General features: G+C 49.3%; 1 protein-coding gene across 1 annotated transcript in view; it reads left to right on the forward strand.

The window, feature by feature from the left end:
* Positions 1 to 22234, forward strand: part of PCP4 (Purkinje cell protein 4) — a 54374-nt gene that overhangs the window by 13182 nt on the left and 18958 nt on the right. The window contains exon 2 of the mRNA XM_059686495.1: positions 16591 to 16642. Within this exon, the coding sequence (XP_059542478.1) occupies positions 16591 to 16642 (52 nt within the window). The remainder of the gene's footprint in view (positions 1 to 16590; positions 16643 to 22234) is intronic.

Here is a 22234-nt window from a genome sequence, read left to right on the forward strand (position 1 = left end):
ACAGATTCAGCTCATTTCTGGGGATACTGTTTTGTGAATTTCCGTGTCATCATTTTTTTGCTGAGTTCTCACTGAGAGCCGGATTTGGCTGAAATTCAGGCGAGAGCTCCCCACGGTGGAATTTTGGATGAGGATTTTGAATTCGCACATGACAAAAATATAAATGCAGCGTAATGCGACTTCAGAGCTGCAAGCAGTGCCCTCAGGGGACCCGCCTCCCGCCCCTCCGTCCCTGTGGTATTACAGCCGGGAAGTGGGACGTGGAAGAGTCTAGCAGGTCTCCTCAGAAATGAGGCAATTTAAAAACAAGCAACAGTCCTGCAACCATCCGCTCCATCTGCCTCTGCAATGAACTCTTCGGAGTGTTGGTGGCTCAGGAAGAGTTGGGGTCTGAGAGCCTGTGATTGGGCAGTAGGGACTGGTCCTGGGACACTTTATGGGGCTCAGTGGAAAACAGAAATGTGGGGCTCCATGTGAAACATTATGAAGAGTTTCATGACAATACTGACAGAGCATTAAATCAAGCTCGGGAACTAAGCCAGAGGCCCCATGTGACTGCACAGGTCGCCCAGCCATGAGGTGGCCTTTCTTCTCCTGCACACCTGATGGCTTTTTAGTGGTAAAAAGACAGATAGATGCATGGGTGGATGGATGGATGGATGGATAGATGGAGGGATGGATAGATGGATGGATGGATGGATGGATGGATGGATGGATAGATGGATGGATGGATGGATGGATGGATGGATGGGTGGGTGGGTGGGTGGATGAGATAGATGGATAGATAGATAGATAGATAGATAGAGAGCCCACCTAGCAGATGCTTGAACAAGAAACCAGGTGATAGAGGCCTATTGTGAGGATGGAGTAACAAAGTGGATTCAGGACCCCTAGAAAGTACATATATTTTAAAGATCACATAAGAGCTGAACTGTAACCCCATGTGGGAAATCCCCCCCATTCTGGTCCCAATCGTCTTCACAGAGCACTGGGTGTTCCCTCAGAGGAACGCGTTGGTGGCCTGTCTTGTCCTGCGACCTCTGTCCTCACCTTCTGTCCTGAGTGTGCCTGGCAGGGGACACAGAGGGCAGATGTCTGAGGTTTGTCTCGTTAAAGAGACATTGCTGTGCTGGGGAAGGAAAGGGCTTTTATTGCAGGAAGAGCCGGGGTCAGATAGGAAGCCCCTCAGAGGCGTGAGCACCGGCCCCGCCCCTGGACGGCACCTTTAACCAAAGTCCAGCAGGGTTTATTCTCCAGCAAATGATGTTGTTCTGGATTTTGGAGAGATTTTAAAATAAAATATGGAGCAAATACCCGCTACGAAGGAGACACAGCCGTGGGACTGAGTTGGTAGGTGGTGCTGGTGATGATGGTGGTGGGATGTGCGCATTTCGTCTTCAGGGCGAGGTAGCTGGAATGTTCACCTCCCCAGGGAGCAGCTGATCACGTGGTCTGTGCAGCTTTTATCCTGACTTCTAATCTGTGTCTCCACAGCTGATTTAGGACAAAGCTCCCCCCTTTCTTCTAAGAGCGCACAACCTCAGGCTTCTGCCGTGTCCCGAAGGGATTTCCGTTTTAGTTGAGTGGGGCCTAACGCTGTCTGCCTCTTCATGAAGAAAGTGTGCAGCTCGGAGCCTGGAGCGCCGGCTCGGAGGCAGACGCCTGGGCACACAGCCTGCCGAGCGCTCGTCTGCTCTTCCTCACGGGAAGTCGGTGCGAGGGCCGAGCTGTAGCTTTCGTGGGAGGATGGTGCGGACACGAGGCCATGGAGCCGGTTACACGTGTGGAACATAGATCAGGATGCCCAGGCAGAGGGATCCCCGAGCCAGAGCTGTCTGCGTGGTTCTGGGGCCACGACCTCACAGGTGCACGACCCACGTCTGCAGGTTTGGTGTCAGCGTGGACGCTGAACCCCGACAATCTTGTGAAGTGTGTTCACCCCATCTCTTTCCTGCCATGGTCCATGCATTGCCACGCACACAGTTTTGCATGATGATGGCATGGATTTGCACCATGAGGAGGGTCAGGAAGCCTGATTCCCCCCCACCTCGTGCCACCAGATGGACTGAGGCATAAAGTGTCTGTGCCGTTGGTGGCAGAGGGAGCTGCCAAAGTCGGGTTCCCCACCTCCCCAGTCAGTGGCAAGTGTGCAGCCTGCCCTGATCCAACTGCATCCCCTCCACGTAGCAGCCCTGGGTCCTTGGGTGGCTCACTGAGCCTCTCTCTCTCTCAAGCTCTGTCTCTATCAAGCTGGCAGAGTTGTCATCTCCACCTCACAGGGTAGAGGTGCTAAGCTGTTTGTGTTTGCAGAGACAGAGCCTGGTGCTTGGTGCAAAGACAAGGAAATGTCTTTGCCAAACCCGGAAGCGTCACCGTTCACTCAGCCCTAAACGGGGCTTCTCTGGTTTCACGGTGGCTGTTGTGTCCTTTCTTCTCCTGCTCATCACTTTGCTGCCCCGGCGAGGGAGTTGCGTTCAGTAGATCACGTGGGCTCGACCATGTGGAGCCACGTGGCCATGGCGAGGGACCACCCCAGGCCCGGGCTGGCTGGCTGTGGAGCGGCCGGCAGGGCATGTCCTCCTGGCCACGGGCACCTTCATGCTGTGGTCTTTGGCCGCGCTTTGCCTTCGTTCGATTACACCCAGCGCTGTGCCTTCAGCCTGACGGGGGAGGGAACGGGGACGGGATGCTGGTGTTACTGTTAAAGCAAAGCAAAGCTGTGTCTTTCTCTGTGGCCAGTTTCCTTAATCTGGGGGAACCACATCCGGATTTTCTGATCTCACGTCAGCTTCTCTGAAATAGAAAAGTTCCCCCCAAATCCCATGATTCCAGCGGGACGGGCAGGGCCGGTGTTTTCACGATGATACAGTAAGGGTTTCATTCAGTCCGGGAAACTGGCCGCCCCCTCCCTCCCCACCCGTGTAAGGCACATTTGTCCTTAAACGAGGTGGCTAATTGGCACGTCTCGGGGTCTGCCTTTACATTTATCTTTCACTGACGGCTCTCTGGCTCCTTCTTGCCCTTGGCATTTGGCTGGTCAGCAATGACCTCTCGGGATGGAGAGAGGAAGCAAACCTCTCCTGTCCCCCTCCCTGCCCTGCCTGAACCTGGCACTTCCTGTGCGCAGGTAGGACTGATAGCGGGGGTGGGGGTGGGGCAGGAGGGGGTCTGTCTTTGTCTCAGAGCCGATTGTCTTCCGCTGGGGCATAGCAGCCGTTCGAGAAAGCACCTGGCTTTACCCCAGCGGCCTTTATCCGAGGGTAACCCAAGGAAGGGCGGAAAGGAAGTGGCTGGACGAGAAGCGTTGCTTTGGGGAGAATCTGCCGATTAAGACGCGCACACACACTATACCGGGCCGCTAAGTCCTCCCAGCTCCCTTCCGCGTTCCCCCTTTGGCAATCATCCCACCCTCCTCCTGCGTCTTCTCTTTCTAGAGGAACCACAAGCCGCGGTTGGTACCAAACACATGAAATAGATCCATGCCAGGATCGGAGGCCCAGGACACCACAACTGAGATGAATAATATAATCACAAACAGGTAGAGGCTGCTCCCCTTAGGAAAAAAGTGATGACACGGACGGGATTCTCCTAATGGCCACGTGAGAGACGCATTTGATTTAACTTAATTTCATCCCTCACGGAGGAGAAACTGAGCAGGTGAAGGAGGAAAGGCGTGGGCAGTGGAATCACTGTTGACTGTTGTTCGGCCACGGGTCTGGCTTCAGACTGCTCAGCCCAATGTGCCTTTGTCACCCGACTCACTGCAGGGAGCATGATGGAGGAGAAGGGGCGGGCCTCTTTCCGAGCCTCTCTCAGCATTGCAGTCAGATTCCTCTTAGGGACCAGACCCACGCCTTGGGACTGTTTTTTTTTTTTTTTTTTTTAAATTTTTTTTTTAATTAAATCTTTATTGTTCAGATTATTACATTTGTTCCTTTTTTTTCCCCCCCATAACTCCCCTCCTCCCAGTTCCCGCCCCACCCTCTGCCCTCACTCCCCACCCACTGTCCTCATCCATAGGTGTACGATTTTTGTCCAGTCTCTTCCCACATGTCCCACACCCCTTTCCCCGCCAGGAATAGTCAGTCCATTCCCTTTCTATGTCCCTGATTCTATTATAATCAACAGTTCATTCTGATCATCAGATTATTTATTCACTTGATTCTTAGATTCACTTGTTGATAGATGCATATTTGTTGTTCATAATTTGTATCTTTACCTTTTTCTTCCTCTTCCTCTTCTTAAAGGGTACCTTTCAGCATTTCATATAATCCTGGTTTGGTGGTGATGAACTCCTTTAGCTTTTCCTTATCTGTGAAGCTCTTTATCTGACCTTCAATTCTGAATGATAGCTTTGCTGGATAAAGTAATCTTGGTTGTAGGTTCTTGGTATTCATCACTTTGAATATTTCTTGCCACTCCCTTCTGGCCTGCAAAGTTTCTGTTGAGAAATCAGCTGACAGTCGTATGGGTATTCCCTTGTAGGTAACTGAGTTTCTTTCTCTTGCTGTTTTTAAGATTCTCTCTTTATCTTTTGCTCTTGGCATTTTAATGATGATGTGTCTTGGTGTGGTCCTCTTTGGATTCCTTTTGTTTGGGGTTCTCCGCGCTTCTTGGACCTGTAAGTCCATTTCTTTCACCAGGTGGGGGAAGTTTTCTGTCATTATTTCTTCAAATAGGTTTTCAATATCTTGCTCTCTCTCATCTTCTGGCACCCCTATAATTCTGATGTTGGTACGCTTGAAGCTGTCCCAGAGGCTCCTTACACTATCCTCGCATTTTTGGATTCTTTTTTCATTTTGCTTTTCCAGTTGGATGTTTTTTGCTTCCTCGCATTTCAAATCATTGACTTGATTCTTGCGCTCCTCTGGTCTGCTGTCGGGCGTCTGTATAATATTCGTTATTTCAGTCTGTGTGTGCTTAATTTCTAGTTGGTTCCCCAATATAAGATCGAGGGTCTTATTAGTTTTCGTGTAGATCTCATTAAGTTTATCGGCAGCTTCTAAACAGTTCTTGAGAGACCTTAAAAGTGTGGTTCTGAACTCTATTTCTTCCATTGACAATTTTGTCCTGTTTCTTTGTCTCCGCATTTTGTTATGCTTCCTTGGTGCACCCCCTAGTGGTCTTTGTTCGCAGTCTTATAGATAAATCTTGATTGTTGTAGCTAATTCCAGGGAGGGTTTGACCTCCAGGCCAAGTGGCTATGAGAATCAGCTATGAGTGTCAGCAGTGAGAGAACTTCTGTCCTCTAGGGAGGTGCTAATCTAGCCTTTGCCTGAGGCTATCCGGCAAATGCCTCTGTGCAGGGCTTGGGCGGGGCGGGTCGCACAGGATCAACAGGGTGGGCCGGAGAGAGCAGTTATGGCGGCTCTCAGTCCTGTCCCCAGGGGCTCTGCCTCTCTGAGTCCCAGCACCCGCTGCAAAGCTCGGAGAGAAGGCTGCACTCGCTCTGACCGAAGCCAGACAGTCCCGCTTCTCCCGTTTGAGTCTGGGTCCCTAAAGACTCGCCCGGATCTGGTGCTCAGAGTCTGTGACTCCCTCCCGATTGAAAACAACAACCGCGCCCTCCGCCGCCAGCCCGCTCCGCACACTCCGCACCTCAGAATTTGACTTCAGCACTGCGCCTCCTCTGAGTGTCCGTGTGCGTTTCTCTTTCCTCCTAGTTGTAGGACTTCCACTCAGCCAGCATTCCTGTGGTTCTGGGTGATGTCCCTTCCGTTTTTTGGTTTCACTTTTGAAGTAGTTGTTCAAAGCAGCAAACTCCGGCGTTAACCTATGCCGCCATCTTGGTTCTCCCCTTGGGACTGTTTTTTATCTTATTTAATGCTCACAACCTGATGAGGTAGGCGTATTGTTATTCCCACTTTAGAGAAGCAGAAACCGAGGCTCAGAGAAGTCAAGTGACCAGCACAGGGTCACACAGCTGCTGAGTCATGGGGCTGGGACAGCCTGGACTGTCGGATTCCAGGACGCTCTTTCTTTTCTTTTTTGTGTCAGGTTTATGGAGGCGTAATTTATATATGGTAAACGTTACTGTTTTTAGTTGCATAGCTGATGGGTTTAGGCACATTGACAGTCTCACAATTGGGAAATAGATTGTTGTATCACCCCAAAAGTTCTTTTGTGTCTCTTTAGAGTCAGCCCTTCCCTCTACCGTTAGCCCCAGAACCTGCATCCTTCACCATCACACCCTGAAGCACAATAAACCCAACCCACGAGGCAAGGTGTTGCACCGTCCTGAGGGCAGCACGCTCCCTCAGGCCTGCAAATAAGTGACATCATATTGCAACAACTTCCAGACCGTGCCCAGAGCGGCAGCAGCAGACACGCAGGAGCCTGACGGAGGTGGTGGCATCTCCTGTCCTTGTCCTTGTGAGTCACTCTGCGGCTCGAACAGCAGGGACGGCGTCCGGTGAGCAGGGGGAAGCCTCAGCTTCGCGCAGCGGCCTCAGCGCCGGTCTTGACATGGGGTCTGCCCGGCTCCCTGAGCTGACACTCGCCTTCACCGCTGGCTCTGAGACTGGGGACAGGGCTGTGGCGAGGCTTTGCTGGCCACACGGCCTCCAGGGTGACCCAGGGCCCAGGGTCCCTTCGGCCGCGCTCTGCTCCGCACCCCGAGGGCTGCTACCCTGGGTGAACTCTGACTGGGTGGGTTTGTAGTTTTTTGGTTTCCTCCTTGCGCATTTATTTCCCCAAAATTTCATAATGACCAGATCCTCCTTTTATAACTAGAAAACAGTGTTATTTAAAAGGAATATTGGCCCAAAGAAAAACTTAAAGGTAGAAAATACTCATTTAAAAAAATAAGGCTGTAAGATAAAATGTAAACTGAATTTCAAGAAGACAAAACCCCTAAACACGAGCGGCCTTGTCATAAATGGTCTCCCGAAGCGACAGCGGAGCCGCTTATCCTGACCATCCCCAAGGTCAGGATGCGACGCAGGGCAGAGCAGAGTGTTCTGGGCGGAGGTCCAGGCTCCGGGCTTACAGAGGCGGGAGCCGGCGCCCAGGCGGGCGTAGGGAGGGTCATACCGGATGATGCTCCTTTCATGGAAGAGCCCATCCTTTTTAAAACCAAGATTAAAAGCAAATCAAAACAAAACAACGCAGCTGGCGTGGCTCAGTGGTTGAGCGCTGACCTATGAACCAGGAGGTCATGGGTTGAGTCCCAGTCAGGGCACAGGCCTGGGTAGCTGGCTTGATCCCCAGGGTGGGTCGTGCAGGAGGCAGCCGGTCAATGATTCTCTCGCATCATTGATGTTTCTCTCTCTCCCTCTCCTTTCCTCTCTGAAATCAATTAAAAAATATATAAGTAAAATGCAGCTAAGGTTCTCTTCTGACATTCGTGTCTACATCTTTAGGGATTAAATTAGTGCCGTTTTTAATGCTCAGTTTTCAGAATGTTACCAGGAGAATTATAGACGATTTAAGAATCTCTGAGGCAAGAAGTCAAATCTGTTCTGTCCTTGTCATGAAATGTTGGCATGAAAGTCTCTTCTGCTTTTCGGAAAACTTCAGGGGCCTCCATTTGGGAGTGGCCTTTAATGACGTGGCTTTAATGTTCCCAAGAAACCACCGGCTTAATGACCCACTGGTCCCACGTGGTCATCTGCGACCCGCGGGCCGCCCAGCCATCTGTCCCATCTCACTATGCGTTTGCTGTGGTCTCACTCCTCTGTTCACTGAAAGGCTGATATTTCTTCTAAGAGACCCACGAGCCTTTGTCCATAAAACATGAAATATAAAACCGTAGAAACACACCTCTTGCTTCTTTATAACCCCGTGATGGAAAGAAAGCAGAGAAAACACGTAGGAGGAGGCGCTGAGGTCTGTGGGGCCCGTCTCCATCGGATGTCTCTCCTGGGCTGGGTGTCGATTTTTCAAAGGGTTTGCGATGTGGGAACCAGCTGCACGCATCTTTGTGCTCTGCCTCTGACTGATGAGCCAACTGAGGGCCCGCTGGCACGATGCTGTATCCCAGGGGTGCTGGGGCCACGAGGGCATGAGCAATGCGGACATAGGGCGCGCAGCACGCAAGGGAGGCAGCGCCGCAGAGGAAAATTACTCCAGGAAAAATGCATCACCAGGAGCGAGATGGCACTGAGTGGCATCACCAGGAGCGAGATGGCAGTGAGTGGCATCACCAGGGGAGAGATGGCACTGAGTGACTTGCTAACAAGACCGTAAGCCACCATGGGGATGAGACGGAGTTTTCTTTCCTTCTTTGCCATGTTTCTGCAACTGCTTGGTATATAGAGCCCAACGGAGGCCAGATGTTGAAGACAGAGGGCAAAACGCTAAAAAGCACCTAAAACAAGTACTCTCCCTTCTCTCTCTCTCTCTCTCTCTCTCTTTTAAATTGATTTGAGAGAGAGAGGAAGGGAGAGGGAGAGAGAAAGAGAGAAACATTGATTGGTTGCCTCCCATATGCACCCAACAAGGATTAAACCTACAACCTGGGTATGTGTCCTGATCAGGAATTGAAACCACGACCCTTCGGTGTATGGGATGTCACTCCAACCAACTGAACCACACTGGCCAGGCCCTCCTTCTCTTGATACACAGATGCCATCAACTTGATGTCATCAAATAATGCCTCTTGTCTTGTGGAAGACAATGTCCCGGATGGACAGGTGGGGAGTGCGTACCTCCTGCATGTGACCAGCAGGGCCAGAGGTTAGGATCTGCCCTCAGAGGGAGGGAAGGGAGATTGGATGAGGGATTTCCCGAGCAATGCACAGCTGCTGGGGACCTATCACTCATACTCCTTCTCAGCAGGTGGGAAGCCCCCCTTGACCTGCATTGGGGTCCCTCAGCCATGCCCCTGATCTTAGCCATCTTGGGTCCAGCTCTTACCTGCAGGGCTGAGATGGTTGGTTTAGTCTCTGCCTGTCCCTCCAGCTTGTGAGCCTATCGGTCAGAGAATTGTGTCCTTCTCCTGGGGACCTCAGGGCCCAGCACAGTGCCTGGCTCCTTGGAGCAAAGGTAAATAGTCCAGGAGTCGGACACCTCCCCATCCGCACCCCAACCCCTGGTTGGGTCTGGGCCTCTGACAAGGAGCCGTGACTTTACTGCCTGATGGTTCTGTAGGTTGGTGTGAAACCCGGTTTTGACAATCTGCTTTCGAAAAGGATCTTTTCTTTCTTAGCCTGGGAGAGACCAAAGGCCTCTAACTGGGGAGGTTTCCTTGTATTGCCCCCATGAGAGGCTGACCCAGGACTGGGAGGGGCGTCCCTTCCTCCCCTGGCAGCTCAAGGGCTGAGCCAGAGGCTGCCAGGCTCCCTTTGCTCTTTGTCCCCCATGGGCCTGGCTCCACGCTTGCGTCTTTTGTCCAGTGTGGCCAAAGCAAATGCATAGACAGAGCGCTTGCCAATAGTTGGTGGCAAAATGAGCTAGTGTCTCGGGGAGACGGGGTAAGGAAGGGCGGAGAGTGGCGGGCCCTGGGGCTGACCTGGGGGCCTTACTGCTTCAGAAGGCAATTTGCTCCCCGACCCTATGGGGCTTTAAAGTGGACTTTCTAGTCAAGCCAGACCTCTCCAAATTTAATGTCAAGCCAAGGTCCTGGCGTAAACACAGGTTTATCCACTTAAAGGCTATAGGTCTGAAAGACTCAGAAACTAGTCTTGGACTGTCATTTCTGCCCCACATGTAACCTGCTGGAATTTATTTCATGTTCATTCTCTTCAGCTTTCTGAAATAAAAAATAAATACCTTTTCATTGGGAACTTGTGTCTCATCCCAAAGATGAAATCATACACAGCAGCGGGATCGGAAAGATGAATACCGTAGCATTCCGGAAATCATGTCATAAAAACTCTCCCGATGACAGTACAAGTTCATAACCTGCAATCACGGCCCAGGAGAAAGCTGCAGACGGAAGGCTTCAAAGGCTGTCTCAGAACTATTCCTGAGCCTCCACATCATCCCGCTTCTCCAATCTCTCACTCACCGGGGACCAGAGTCTGGGAGCCAGCAGGAGCCTGAGGCCAGGAAATATCCACGGGTACCGATGGCCCCGGTCTTACGTAAAATGATATTTGCCAATCATGACTTTTTTAAATCCTCACCCGATGATATTTTCCCATTGATTTTAGAGTGAGTGGAAGAGAGAAGGAAAGAGAAACATCGATGTGAGAGAAACACATCAATTGGTTGCCTCCCGCACGAGTCCCGACCAGGGCCTGCAACAGAGGTACATGCCCTTGACTGGAATCGAACCCGGGACCCTTCAGTCTATAGCCTGATGCTCTATCCACTGAGCCAAACGGGCTAGGGTGCTTATCATGACTTTATGCAGTACTTTTGATTTTTCTAAAATATTGAATTAAAATATTATTTTTCCAGCTTAACAAGGTGTAATTGACAAAATTGTAACACACTTACGGAGGCCGCCATGCGGATTTGATGTATGTGTACCCCGTGAAAGATTCCACCTCCGTGTCCATCACCTGGCATATGTCCCTTTTTCTGTGTGAGAACCTGAGTTCCGCCGTCCTGCCACATTTCAGTTATACAACAGTGCTATCAACTGTAGCCATCGTGTTCCACTTGGATCTTCAGACCTTATTCTTCTTAGAGCTGGAAGTCTGGACCTTTCACCCACCCCTCCGTGTGTCCCCCACCCCCAGCCCCTGGCAACCACCGTTCTACTCTCAGCCTATGAGTTTGAGTTATTTTTCTAGATTCCACATATAAGTGATCCTGTGTGGTATTTGTCTTGATTAATGAGTTTGTTGGTGCCCCTTATGCAGGGCTGGGCAAGAGTAGGTTTATGGTTGTTCATATGGAAAAAGACATGTAGGTTATGATTATTACAATAGACTTTACTTATTTATTGGTTTTGCTGAGACATGGTCTTACTGATGTAAGACCAGCCCCCGATGCAGCATGGGAATCTCAGATGTGCCTCCATAGCCACTCCAAGCTCAAGGTTGGGGAGAAATGGATCCGAAGTCAGTTATCTACCGAAGGCTGGCGTGGCCCGTTCCTCGGGCGGAGTATCTTATGTAAGGGATTGTCCCTGATTTTGCAACTTGGTTGAAAAGAGTCACCCAGCCAAATTATGTGCTGAGTCACACACCTCTTACCGGACCGATCCGTGTGGACCCTGTGGGTGGTCTGCTTGGCCTGGGCTCCCCAGGCTCAGGCAGGTGTGAAGGGACAGCGTGCCACCTCCTGCCCATGCTGCGCTGCGGGCCTCCACCCCTCACCTCCTGCCTTGAGGCTTCCTGCTTGTCCCCAGGCAGATGCTGAGTTTGAGATGCTGCCCAGGGTAGCAGCGTCGGGAGCGGATGCTGTGGCGCATGTCTGGGACCAGGAGAGGCAGGGGGCAGGTGATAACTCACTGCCTTCCTCCCCTGGTCGGTCCTCAGGCACAGATCGCCCCACCCTGAGGGGCACAAGATCAGTGTGGCATGCACCTGGCAGTGCCATCTAGATGAGGAGCCCTCCATCGCCTCTATCCTCCCCCTTCCCACCCCCCCTCCCTCCTTCCTGGCACCCCCTCTCCCGTGTGGAGCACCAACGGCATCTGTCTCAGGCTCTGCCTTCTGGGATGCGAAAGGAAGACATAATCTTTGTTATTTCCTGTAGCTCTTGCTGCAATGGACTGTCAGGCAAAAAGACTCCCCAAATGACACCTTTGAATACCATTCCCACCTTTTTCTAGACCCTTGGCACCTGCTAGATGGTCGGGAGGAGCGATCAGATACGCACTCTCTGTTTAGGCTCCTTTAACGGGGGGTTTATGAAATTCTGAACCCTATCAGGTTATTAGTGAGCATCACCGAGGAGGGAGGGGGATGTGAGCTGCTGGGCGAGGGTCTGAGAGATGTCCTCTCTGCTGTGGTCCGGCCTCGGTCCCTCAGGCTTCCTCGCTGTCACTCAGCAGACCCATGGCCTGGGCCGGATACAAGGGTTACTGTGCGGCTGGGGTTTTAATTTCTCGTGTCTCGTCCTTAGATGGCCATTTACCGTTTCCTAGTAGTGAAGTGGGGACAATAGGAAAGGAGGAAAATGCTTGGAGGAGAATGTCTGCGTTCTAACGAGCCAGGAGTTTTCTTATTTGTGATCCTGAGGTAAACTGAGTGGCATTCACTTCCTCACACAGGACCCTGTCCCTTAAAGAGGCCCTGGGAATGGGGACAGGGACGCTGTCTTGAGATGTTGGAAGAGCGAGTGCCAGGGTGACCCAGGAGGATGGGCACAGGGCTGGCTTGAGCAGCGGGGACTCTGGTTTCAGAGTCCGAAGAAGGCAGGGACTGCTATACTTCTAGACCCTTCGGCGAGCCTGGAAGAGGTGCTGGGTCTGGGGTGGGACAAGGTGTCACAGAGGGTCCCAGATAGGATCGCTTCATGAAAGTGAAGTCGCTAGGGTCGGGGTGGGGCTGGAGTTGACTAGGAGAGGACTTGAATGAGAACATCTGTGTCAAGTGCCACGGCAAGAGGCAGACGACAAGAAAGGTGGCGAGAGTCTTCTGGAAGCAGAATTAGGAGGAGACTCCTGCCTCGGGTTCTGCTGTGTTGAAATCGGGGCTGATTTTTCACCTTCACCTGCTCCGCCAACCACAGCTGTACTCAGAGGCCATGGCAATGGGCTCTCTAGATCAGGCTGAAACATGGAGGCAAATCTGCTGATAAAAAGGCGTTGAATGCCACATGCAGCAAGCTCTCCTACACGTGTGCCTGGCACTCTAGGTCATTTGGACAGTGTGTGCCACACACTCACTTTAACCTGGTGATGGCGACTGCATGTTTGGTCAGAGAGAAGCTCCTTGCCTTCTGCATGCCCTAACATACTACATTGGATTGGTGTGTAAACTGGATGACGGTGATGGTGGTCAAGATATCACTGCATCACTTCTGAAGTTCCTAGAAAAGAGCCCGACAGCTAGAATCTCACACCGGGGTTTGCCCTGAAGACAGCCCATCACGCCCCTCCCCTTTAACATGCCATCTTATTTATTAGTCCAATTAGAATAGTGATATTCTTGAGGTGTGGCTACTTCTGGTCAGCAGGCAACACAGGTGCTCAGGATGCTGAGCTCATGATTGGTGCTAATGGATGAAGGAGGCGGGGCCTTCTCTCACTTGGCCAGGAGCGTGAGTGGGGAGAACAGGCAGCCTCCTCCCTCAGGGCACTAACTTCTCTCACCTCATGAAAAAGGACCTTTCCCTACTGCACATTCGGGGAATGACTTCCCATCCATCCATTTCATCCATCCATTCATCCCATCCATCCATCCATCCATCCATCCATCCATCCATCCATTCATCCCATCCATCCATCCATCCATCCATTCATCCCATCCATCCATCCATCCATCCATCCATCCATCCATTCATCCATCCATTCATCCCATCCATCCATCCATCCATCCATTCATCCCATCCATCCATCCATCCATCCATTCATCCCATCCATCCATCCATCCATCCATCCATCCATCCATTCATCCCATCCATCCATCCATCCATCCATTCATCCCATCCATCCATCCATCCATCCATTCATCCCATCCATCCATCCATCCATCCATCCATCCATTCATCCCATCCATCCATCCATCCATCCATCCATCCATCCATTTCATCCATCAATTCATCCCATCCATCCATTCTATCCATCCATCCATCCATCCATCCATCCATTCATCCCATCCATCCATTCTATCCATCCATCCATCCAGCCAGCCAGCCAGCCAGCCATCTATCTGTCCGTCCATCCACCCATCCAACCATCCATCCATTTCAGCATAGACTAGCTATGGGTTCCCATGTTATTTAAATTTTAATAAAAGATCTCAGAGTCATTCTACAATTGATCCCTGTTCTGTAGGTTGACTCTGCTTCTTTCTATAAGTCAGATGCCTCAAACTCTCTGTGGGTGCTAATGAAGTCAAATTGACCTCCACAGGGGACTCCCCCTGCCCTGTTTACTTCCCACCTGCTGAGGGAGATGCCCAGGGGGAGACTGGAGGTGCTCAGGCTCAGGTTTAAAGGGAAGACTTTGGAGCCAGCATCTCTGGGTTGGAGTTATGTCTCTGCCATTTCCCAGCTGCATGACCGTGACCACATCCTCTCTGTGCCTTTAGGATGCAATCTGTAAAGTGAGGCTGATGAGGACAAGGATGGTATTCACCTTGTCAGGGATGTTGTCAGAATCTAAGAGTCCATGGTGCCCGGGAGCCTTGGAGGGTGCCTGGCCATGGCATGTGTGAGCTGTGGCCAGCCCAATGCCAGCCTGACTTACACCCTCCTCATTTACCGGGGAATTTCGGCCTCCTCACCTGTTGATAAACAATTATGGGTGATGACCACTAAGAGCCCAGCAACAGAAAAGCTCTTGGACAATTACCTCACTGCTCTCAGCCTTGTCTTAAAAATGCCACTAGGTCTCAAAGAATTCTAAAAAAAGGTGCTTTCAATGACTAGTTATTTTTCGTCAGGATCATTTTCTGAGCTGAGACACCATCTCCCTATGACATGTATCAGCTGCATTTTGCCTCCATCAGGCGAGACCTGACACAAAACCCTGTCTTAGGAATCCTGGGGAAAGGACTCCTTTTTGTCCCCGGCGTGCACATCATCTGGTTTCTAAAAGGTGATCTTTTATGAAATGAAGTATTCATGACATTTGAAAGGTGTCAATGTCTAAGGTAGTTGAAGACAGTGGGGTTGAGTGTGCGCCTGTTTTGCACTTGTAAGCCATTTAATCTGACCTTATTCAGCTCTAGAACACTATCTTTTTATTTCGTGGAATTTGATTTGTTTTAATGAGCCATCAATGCATAACGCGGGGACGGGGAGGGTCTGAACACCAAGACGGCTGCTGGGCCTCCACAATGGTGATGAGGTTTCCATCCAGTGCAGTGAACTTACCCCCTCCTCTGTGTGTGAAAGGGGAGCCATCAGAATAAACACAGGCAAGAAGAAAGGGGCATTTTCACTTGCAAATCTCTCTTTCAGAAATGTGTGATTTGGTTTAAATGAAGAGGCTGAACATTACAGGTTTAGATAATGATGCCACGATATGGGGACCTCAGTGGAGTGTGTTGAAGAACAAACGATGTTTGGCTAAGGCCTGCAAACTTCTCCCTCCATAGGAACATAGGAAAGACCCAGCATTCTGGACATGCAAGGTGTTCTAAAATATGAAGAAGGGACCCACATTTATGTAAACTTTCCAACTGTTACCTTTCCTTCCACTTCCTGCCAGAGAGAGGTGGTTTCCCCCTCTCAGAATGAGACAGGGCACCCCCTGACCTGGGTGGGCATTTGCACTTCACATTGACTGGTGTGGGGTGTGTGTGTGCGTGTGGTAGACATGGTAATAAACAGAAGACTTGACTTCGCCTCTCTTGGGTTATCATCTACAAAGGCAATATGCATACACAGGATGGTTAATGTAATTAACACAAATCTTTATTATTCACCCCATTTATTTACACTAATCAGAACCCCAAAGCAACATTTTCTCACTCAAGGTTGACTAAAGACCTGGGAATTTCTCATGACAACATGGAATACTAATGGAAACTGATTAACTGATTATTATTTTCTTGATATTACTTTTAGGCTGAAATCTTGGACCAAAATATAACTTTTGAGGGCACCTTCATCCCTTAGCAGGAGTCACCCGTATGGTTTTCTCCTTGCCCAGTGCTCTGCCTCTTCTTCCAAGGTCCCATGCAGATAGTTATGTAACAGTGACAATTCCTGCACCACACCGAACCTCTGGGCAAGGAAGTCCAGTCTCCAGTCTCGACTGCAACCTGAGACAAGTCAGTCTCCCTACCTGGCTTCATTGTTTTTCACCTAAAAGAGACTTTACGTCTCTTCAATCCTTTTCAACTTAAAGCATATTTTCTGATAATTACCAGAAACTTTGATTGACAAAATACTTCGCTCTCCAGGGCCTACAATTCTGACCATCATGTTATTTAAAAAGCAGTAGCTAAATAAGCTTTGAGGAAGCATGCTTATGTGTTTACATGTCTATTTCACTCAGCTCCCCGACCTCACACCCAGACCATCTTGCTCAAAGATGCAAATCCAACCACGAAATATTCATACTTCTGGTCAACCTGGTAAAATAAAAATGCATGGGGCGGGGGGCGGGGGGGGGGGAGGCATAAACGGTGATAGAAAAATAACTCGAAAATAGGGGAACACGTGACTATCAACCTGATATATTAGTTGACTAAAATTTATTTAAATAAGAGATTGGACACTGTGGTTGGAATGAGAATATAGCAGTGTAATGGCCACCATTGATGAAGGTGACAGCGCTGATCTTCTCACAGTTGGCACAAACACTTGGCTGTTTCCCTCAGATTTTCAATGAGGTTATGCTCCATCAACACCAGTCTCTCATCTGCTGTCCCTTGATATGAACAAGGGAGGCAGCCTGTGGCACTTCAGTAGATCCTTTCTTCGGTCGATGCTTTCCTGGTCTCAGGAGCATCTTGCTGTAACCACCTGAGCCAAAGTAATATATAAGACTTGATATAATGAAAGAGATACTTGAAACGATAAGAGAGACAACATAATTCTGAATATATTTGATAATTTCTTTTCTTTATACTTTAGAGACAAGCTGCTGGAGCAACCAACGGAAAAGACAAGACGTCTGGCGAAAACGGTAAGATGACACGAGTCGTCCCACTACCTACTGTTTTTCCACTTGCAACTCAGCGCCCGCGGCAGCTGTGGATCCTGCCTGCCCCAGAAATCAGCTTACTCTGCATGTCTGTGCTTCGGTGTAGAGAGGGTTTTAGCAATTCTCAGTAGCACCATGGTCTGCTTTTTTTTTTCTTCTTTTTTTTTTGCTTACAGTATTACAAAGGGTATTACATATGTGTCCCTTATTTCCCCCGCCCTTGACAATCCCCTGGCCTCCCCTACCCCCCAGTGTCTTATGAACATTGGTTATGCTTATATGCATGCATACAAGTCCTTTGGTTGATCTCTTACCCCCCTCCCTCCTGCCCCCCAACCCTCCCCGGCCTTCCCGCTGCAGTTTGACAATCTGTTGGAGGCAGCTCTGCCTCTGTATCTCCATGGTCTGCTTTTACAGAGGAAGCCGAGCTAGCTAAATGCAGTGGTAAGAAGTTCCCTCCCCAAAGAGGACTCCCACTTTGGGCAACAGGATAATTACAATGCAAATATAGGCCTCTGTTTTCTTCATTAGGGTTGGTGAGAACCATCCCAGTTGTTGTGAGGACAAAATAAGATCAAATGAGATCAGTGCTTTGAAAACTGTGAAGTGCTTGACTTCTTAAAGGATGTTTTCAAATCTGCGCAGTGCTGGCGCCAGGGGAGGGGTAGGATCGGTGCGTGTCCCTGTGGTCGTACACACAAACTAAAAGTGTGCAGTGGAGACCGGGTTACTCGTGTCCTGGGACTCCAGCCTCCACGTGGGCCTTAAATTGTAGGAATGATCATATTTTATAAATGGGGAACTAAGGCTTGGCGTGAAAGAGCTGGGATGTGACCAGGAATGGGAAGAACATGGCCTTTGGAGGCAAAAGTCAATAACAACCCAGAAAAGATTGGGGTAAAGACGTCTGGAAGTGAACTAAAGACATTTTTCTAAAAATCTAAGTTGCTTAATTTCTTATTCTTAAACTCATAATAAGAGAAGATCATCTTGGAATGTCTGAGTCAACCTAATATTACATTCCATCAAAAATCAGATTATTTTACTGTGTTATCACGGGTATCTAGAGAGCTCTTTTCTCTTAATGTATATTTTCTACTAACACAAATGAAGCTGCCCACCTGTGTTGAAGGAGCAGGCACCCAGGAGAATAGATCTATGAAGCACAGAGCATTAAAATGTGATGAGATTTGGATAGCAGTCAGATGATCGTAAGTAGTCAATTAGTCCCGGATTTCATTAGTCATCGACAAGGCAAAGTGTTCTTATTTCAAATATTATACATGTAGTTTAGGTCTCCATTTAACACTTAAAGCATGAGGACGATGGAGCGCATTATGAGTGGCCTGGAATTGTAATTTGGGTCGCAGAAGACACAAGTCAGATCCAATACAACCCCAGAGGGATCTCCTGGGCTCTGCTGGCATTTTGTTATATTAAATATCATCTCAAGAGGGCCATTGGCTGGGAATTTAGACTCTTGTTTTTGTTGCCATGGCATTTATTGATGTGAAATATGACGTTTATCCACCCCGTTCCCAGAATGCCTTTTCTCTTTCCAACCTCTAAATACACAGTCCAGCAAGCTCAGGTGTTCTCCTTTCCTCTGTGGCTTGGAGATAGGTTTTTCAGAAATACAGGGTGTCCCCCCAAAATGTATCCACACTTTGAATAATTATTCATTCCAATGGGTTCACTCTGTAAAGAAAGAAACATCCATTGAGCTATCAGCTGTTAAGTGTGTATACATTTTTTGGGGGGACACCCTATATAGGGTTATTATTATTTTTTAATTAAAAAATGAATTCATTAGGATCTTGGTGGCTCAGAGATTTTCATTCCCCTATGAACAAAGCACTTTCATGATCTGATTAGGCCAGGAATTTCATTTTTTTTCTTGACATAATGCCCTATTTGAGTGAAACAATAGTTCCCAGCTCCGGCTGCAACTCCTCCTCTGGTAAAGTCAATGTATCTATAGGAACAGACACAACCTTCTGAATCTTGACTCTGCATTGCCCATGTTCAGTTTGGAGATGGTCACAAGATTTTTTTCGCACCACCACTATTTTGCTGGGTATCTTGATCCGTATCTTGAAACTTGGGCATCCAGAGAGACTCCAAGAGTTAAATTTTTTATGGACACAGAGAATAGAAAAACACAGGAGGGAAGTGGCTGCTGGGAGGATTCCAATCCCCGGGAAAGATTTGTGAATAATAAGCCTCTGACGGGCTCGCTTTCAGGCCTGGGAGGCTTACCCGAGCGAAATTGAATTTCTAAATCGGGAATGGATTTCTCCTGACGTGGTGAGCGGTGATACATTTGTTTCCAAAAGCCTCTGTGTTCGGAGGTGAACGGCAGAGCTGCGCCTGATTTTAGTAAAAGAATCCCCTCCGGTCCCAGCTGCTGGCAAATGCCCAGAGGCAGCTGTTATTCTGAGCTAAAGGTGGGGCCTAGGGCAGTGGCAGTTTCTTTGAGGTACGAGCTGCTGATCAAAACCTCAGGCACTGAATTGAATTAGGGCGCCCATGTTTCTGGGACACAGATTTTGTCTTGAGAAATTTCTAGTAGGTGTGGGGAGCTGCTAGGAGCACATAGATTTAGTTTGCTTTGATATAATGACATGATGGCTAACAATGAATAACCTGAAATGTTGTTTTGAATAAAACCAAAGCCATAGCAGTTTATCTCAGCTTTAGACTTGAGGGTGCAACACACACACACACACACACAGACACATATTGTAAATGTATTTTTCTGCTGTCAAGTAGGTGGAGAGATTGATTGAGAAGGACCTGATTCATAGACAGATAGATAATTATTATTAATCAGAGCATGGTTTTTCCAATAAGAAATAAAACTCAGTATTCCTCAAGCACTGTACGCACGCCCTCCTTGGCTCCAGATCAGCCAGTAGATGCTAAAAATCTCCCCTTTGGTGTCCTTGATGCCTGATGAACCGACCTATCAGTACCTATGACCCCACGTGGGCAGATGCTGCCTGGGCCCATTTGCTCTCTCACTGCTCTGTGGTTTGGGGAAGTGCGTGGGTGAGGTTTCATGTGGGAGGTGAGACATCAGCGTGGTGCAAGGGGGAACCCACGGTGGTAGCGACTGAGCGCTCACTGCCAGGCCGAGAGAGAAGGTCACTGCTGGCAGGGCGGGGCCTGGCTGTCCTACTTCTGAGCCCGGAAGGTTGGGGTGGACGGCAGAGGAGGAAGTGCAATTTCTAAAGAGGCTACAGCGGGCTCGTGCCAAGCATCTGTCTAAAGCGGTGACGTGACTTGGTCCTGCTTCAGGTAGGGACGGTGACAGAGGAGCCCACAGCCTGCCACAGACGGTCTCGGCTTTTCTAGGCTGCGTGTGCAGCATCGGGGAGCAGGGGTTTGTGAAGCTCTCGTCCGCATGGACAGCCTAAAGTGCCAGTTCTGCGTGAGTCACAGTGGCAGTGGGAGTTTAGGTGGGAGCTCCCTGCCCTGAGCTAAGCCTCTTGGAAAAGGGAAAAGGCAACCGGCAATGTTGAGAGGCAGCATGAACCAAGCACGTGCAGTTTAAAATCCTCACGGACTGGCCTGGCTGGCATAGTTCAGTGGTTGAGCGTTGACCTATGAATGAGGAGGTCAGGGTTCGATCTTTGGTCGGTGCATCTGCCCAGGTAGTCGGCTTGATTCCCAGCGTGGGGCGTGCAGGAGGCGGCTGATCAACGATTCTCTCTCATCTTTGATGTTTCTGTCCCTCTCTCCCTCTCCCTTCTTCTCTGAAATCAATACAAATATATTTAAAAGATAGATAAAATCTTCACGACTGCGTCTGGCTGTGGGAACGGCCTCCCTGAAGGATGGATCTTTAAGGCCGAGATTCCCACGCTAGGAGCTCTGCATCTTTCCTGGCTGCTGTAATATAGCCGCGAGGCCCAGGGCCCGCCCGTGCCGACACCCCGAGTGCTGCTGCGAGCACCGCAGACCCGCGGCGCTTTCAAGGTGAAAAGTCAAAGGACTCCGGTCTCCATCTGAGTCTCTTGGCCCTTTTTTATCCTTTTTTAATTTTTTTTCAGTATTTGAAGCAACCAAGAAAAAAAAAAAAGTAAAAACAGCAGTGGATGAAACACATATTACAGTGGGCTATGTCCTCTGTGCCGCTGGCTGGGAACACTCTAAGGATGTATATTCCAGGAGGAAGACTGGAATACACAGGTTGCTGTGGTATCGACCCAGATGGGGAAAGAACGAAATAGCAATTGCTCATTACAGCCAGACCTTCAAGCATCAGGGCCTCCACGCCAACTGGTCAGTGGGATCCTGCTCAGTGAGGAGTGTGTGTGGAGGTTATTTTGGGAGTCAGTGCTGACAGGGGATGTGTTACCATCATCATCAGCGAGGACAGAGGGTTCTTCTCCTGCCCTTTAGTTGAGCATCATCATAACCTCCGTGTGCAGGCACTACCTGGTAAACGCGGTGCTTCTCACCCACCGAGCACGCGTGAAACCTTGTCAGTGGGCGTGGAGATTTGTGCCTGCGCCCGTTACCTTTCTCGGCACCCGCACACAGCGCATAAGTGAGAATGCTCTTATACAATCTCCTGATTCCACTGCAGACTCGGAGCGGGGGTGGGGCGGCCCTGCCAGGCAACATTTCCTTGGGAAATCAGGTGATTTTCCCCAAGGTCGCCCCAAGCAGAGGAGGAGGGCTTCGGCTACCTGGCCTTCTGGCCCATCACACCACCCTGCCTTCACTTGCCCTCTCTGTTTACAGCCCACTTGGTTGTAAACTGGCAGCTAGGCTGGCTGTGGTCGGAGCCCATGGAAAGGAACTGGTAACAGGCTTACATCTTGGCCAAGCTGAAAATGTAGTCACCAGCACCACTATCTCAGCAACCTATTTAACACATTGCGGACCAGTAGTTTTATTGCTAGCTCTACCCAGTGGCCAGGTAAGTCTCTATTGAACGAGTACAAAAAACGTTTTACATAAATGTTAAAGGCCAGCTTTAAAATTAAATATCTGTTGCATGTTGACATTATTTATTACATGTTCTCACAAGCTAATATCTTTTTAAAGTATGATACTTTGTAAAACACTGTGTAATATGAAGCGAGAATTCTCACAATCCGTCCGCAATGTGTTAACTCACTTTGGCAAGGACATGTGACCCCAGGGGGGTTACAGGGACAGCTATGCTAACTTTTTTTTTTTTTTTAAATCCTCACCCAATGATATTTAGTCATTGATTTTTTTTTTTTTTTTTTTGAGGCAGTGGAAGGGAGGGGGAGAGACACAGAGAGAAACATTGATTTGAGAGAGACATACCGATTGGTTGCCTCCCTCATGTGCCCCAGGCCAGGGCCAGGGATCAAGCCTGCAACCGAAGTATGTGCCTTTGACCAGAATTGAACCCACAACCCTTCAGTCTGAGGGCCAGTGCTCTGATCACTGAGCAACAGGCTAAGGCAGCCATAGTAATTTTTAAAACTAAAACATTCAAGTCAAGCCATATGTTAATTTGTGGGCTTGCCCATATATTTTCCCGTTCCTTCCTTCCTTCCTTCTTTCTTTTTTCGATTAGACATTGGATAA

Source organism: Myotis daubentonii, chromosome 3, assembly GCF_963259705.1.
Source record: "Myotis daubentonii chromosome 3, mMyoDau2.1, whole genome shotgun sequence".
Classification (NCBI taxonomy): domain Eukaryota; kingdom Metazoa; phylum Chordata; class Mammalia; order Chiroptera; family Vespertilionidae; genus Myotis; species Myotis daubentonii.